At 35.4% G+C, this 3,718-nt stretch overlaps 1 protein-coding gene across 1 annotated transcript; it reads left to right on the forward strand.

Annotated features, from left to right (window-relative positions):
- Positions 1-78: 78 nt before the first annotated feature.
- On the forward strand, positions 79-1,248 carry LOC149173320 (putative LRR receptor-like serine/threonine-protein kinase At3g47570). The gene has a single exon (XM_089426658.1). The coding sequence runs from the start codon at positions 79-81 to the stop codon at positions 1,246-1,248; it is 1,170 nt and encodes a 389-aa protein (XP_089282784.1).
- The last annotated feature ends 2,470 nt before the right edge of the window (positions 1,249-3,718 follow it).

Here is a 3,718-nt window from a genome sequence, read left to right on the forward strand (position 1 = left end):
CTAAGATATCTAGATCTTCATATGACCCAATTATCAGATAGAATACCCAAGAATGTAGGGAAATGTGTGAACTTATTAATGCTAGACCTTTCATACAACAAGCTAAGTGGGGAGATACCTCCAACAATTGCAAGTCTTGCAAATTTAGCTTTCTATTTCAATCTTTCAAACAATTTATTAGAGGGTCGCTTGCCTTTGGAACTAAGAAAGATGGATATGCTTCAGGCTATAGATATTTCTGCAAATCGGCTAATTGGTAATATTCCAAGTGTGCTTGCAAGCTATAAAGAACTAGAATACCTAAATCTTTCTTGGAATGCACTTGAAGGTATGATTCCAGTGTCATTCGATGAACTTCAAAGTCTTCAGGACATGGATTTCTCCTCCAACAATTTGTCAGGTGGAATACCCACAACATTGGCAAATCTCAAAATGCTCAGCCGATTGAATTTCTCTTTCAACAACTTGTCAGGAGAAGTCCCAAAAGGTGGAATTTTCAAAAAGATTGGTGCCACATCATTTATGGGAAATCCTAGTCTCTGTGGACCTTGGGTAAATCTGTCGCTATGCCCTACTCATAGACATAAAATTCTTTCTCATATGAAAAAAGTTGTCATATCTATTGTTGCAATTGTAGTCACTATTGTATTGTGTTTAGTTATAGGAATCTTGTGTAGACTATATCTCAAGAGGAATATTCCTATAGAGGTTGGGGCATCCTTAAATGTGGGGCACCGAAGAATTTCCTATGGAGAGCTCATCACTGCAACAAATGGATTTAGTGATGCTAACTTGTTAGGAGTGGGTACTTTCGGGACAGTGTACAAAGGGGTTTTGAATGATGGCATGATGGTTGCCATAAAGCTTTTCAATCTGGAAAATGAAGGAGCTAACAAAAGTTTTGAAAAGGAGTGCAAAGTTTTGGGTGCAGTTAAGCACCGAAATGTAATTAGAGTGGTAACCTCCTATTCAAACCTCCAAATGAAAGCTTTGATATTTCCATTTATGCCAAACGGGAGCTTAGAAAAGTGGTTATATTCCGATGGTGAAGTGGAAAGTGGCTTGACATTGATTCAAAGGTTGAATATAGCAATAGACATTGCCCAAGGCATGGTGTATCTCCACCACCATTGTTTCATGCAGGTGATCCATTGTGATTTGAAACCAAACAATGTGCTTCTTGGGGAAGATATGACAGCATATGTAATAGACTTTGCGGTTGCAACCATATGCCTTGCAAATGATTAAGATTCAACTTTCACCTCTACACTTGCACTTAACGGATCTGTTGGCTACATTCCTCCAGGTATTATTTGAACTAAATGGCATGTTACACAATGTTATGAGTTTTAGATTTGTATTAAACATTTTGAATTTGAAACCTTATGATGAGCATGTTTGAATGCAGAATATGGATTGGGTGGACATGTCACAACAAAAGGTGATGTTTATAGTTATGGAATAGTGTTATTGGAGATGCTCACTGGAAAGAAGCCAACCCCCACCATGTTTGTGGAAGGAATGAACTTACAAAAATGGGTGGGTAGCAATTTTCAAAATCAATTAGGGGAAATGGTGGACAAGAGTTTATTGCGGACTAGTAAAAGCACTCAAGAAGATAAGGATCTCAATTGCCTTAGTCAATCCATAAATGTGGGTTTACTTTGCACAAAATATTCTCCTGAAGCACGACCTACTATGATGGACATTTGTGGGCGCATTGCAATCCATCAAAGACAGTTTTCTGGGCACTATTGGCATTCCAAAATCCCAATCAGATTTCACATATTTATTAGGTGATGAAAGTACAACTTGCAACAACATTAGCGAAGGCCAAAGTTCTTCTACATTTTAAAGTGTTGAAGAAAAGTAGTGATTGGGTCACTAGACCATTTAGTAATTTGAGTCCATTTTCATTAGTTCCATGTTGTTTAATTTTTTCCCCCTCTTTAGTGATGCAACTTGTTTATTAGCATTATTTCCCTCCGCTTCTCTATGCATGTCAGTTGTTGAGCACACGAGTATAAAAATAAAATTACATTTGGCATGAAGAAGAAAATGTTTCTACAACTATAAATTTCCCTATCCTTTTCTTATGAACACTTTATTTATATATGTCTTACCACATCTACAATAAAACACACTATAATTTTGTTTTACTTCTATTTTCAAGCCATATAAATATGTACATTTCACAACTACTGTATTCTCAATTTTGTTAAGAATCAGGCTTGACACATTTTCCTATAAAGCTACTTGGTAAACTTGAGTAGTAAAATTATTATTATGTGTTAGAAGTTTTAGATTTTGATTATATTTTAAGACTTAAAGTTTATTGTCTCATGATTTTAGTTATTTAATCTCAACTCAGCATTTTTATTAATGGTTTTTTGGGTATATATAGAGATTCTAATAAAAGCAACACTTGAAAATTGCTTTTATCATTTTTAGGACAATTGAGTGGTGGCATTTCCCAATAGTTTATATATTTATTCATCTGTCAATGAAATAAAAAAACATAAAAACATACCTAAACAATCCTAATAATGAGATGTTGTTACGAAGAGTTTGTGAGAAATATTTAAACTAACAAAATCATTATGGAGGTGTTATACCCTTGTTTTCTGATAAGCTAAGTTTTACTCAAAGTCATGTTTCAAATTTTATTGATTTTATCAGAACGCTTTATTTTATCAGAACGCTTTATTCTTTTTAAATAATTGCATCGAGAGGTATATTGATTTTATCAAAACGTTTCTTCTGGATGACAACGATGCCATTCGAGGTATTGCCTCACATACTTCGGAACCAGCAAGAACGTGTAGTAGAGCTTAATATTCACTTGTCCAGGCTACCCAAAGACCCTTCAACACCAAACTGAAGAGGCGGCGGTGCGAGGTGTTGATCTGTTGTGATGTATCAGCCTTCATGTTACATGCATTCAATGATTTTCACTGATTCGATCGGTCAGATTCACCATTTGAAGCTAAAAGTTTTATCCTTTTTGTGGGTAGATCTACTATAAATTGGTTACAAAAATGTGGATCATAATAACTGTGAATCATGATGGAAGAATGATCATTTCATGTAAAGATCTGTGAAATTCATAAAGTAAAAGTTCATGTATTTATAATAATTTTAAATTGCTGGATCTGAATTGAATTTAATGTAGATATTGATTCCTAATTTTATTTGATTGGATAGGAGTGAGGGAAGAAGAGACACATATAGAGAGAAATGTGGAGAGATATGAAGTTACAAGAGAGATGCATTGTTTCCTAATTGATTAATTGTATAGGATGTGTTACCCACCATTTTGTGGGTGATATCCCTAGGAGAAATTTGTTTCTCCAAGATGGTCCTAGACCCATTTTAGGAATTAACCTTGGATTCTAGTTTTGTGCGATCTTCTTTTACTAACCATTTGGTTCAAGTGATGGTATTTCACAGGAAAGCCAGATTTTAGTTGCATGGCCCTGCTCTCTTATTCACTTATATTACCCCCTTTCCATTCAATATTATCCCATTCATCATTTCCCCTGCTTGGGTTCACATACCTCCATTGGTTCCACACAGGGTTAGCTTGCCCCTTTCCCTTTCCCACACCTTGGGTCATGGCATAGAATGAAGCCCAGAGGTTGATCCGGCTAAAAAGAAAGTTAAAAGCATATATGACCACATTTAACATGAAAGGTACCATAAAATGCAAAAGATGGCC

This window comes from Pinus tabuliformis, chromosome 4_2 (genome assembly GCF_031772625.1).
Source record: "Pinus tabuliformis cultivar Carrire ecotype Pingquan chromosome 4_2, CPIR1, whole genome shotgun sequence".
NCBI classification, from domain to species: Eukaryota; Viridiplantae; Streptophyta; class Pinopsida; order Pinales; family Pinaceae; genus Pinus; species Pinus tabuliformis.

Coding starts and splice junctions, on each gene's coding strand:
- LOC149173320 (XM_089426658.1), top strand. CDS start 79: ATGCTAGACCTTTCATACAACAAGCTAAGTGGGGAGATACCTCCAACA.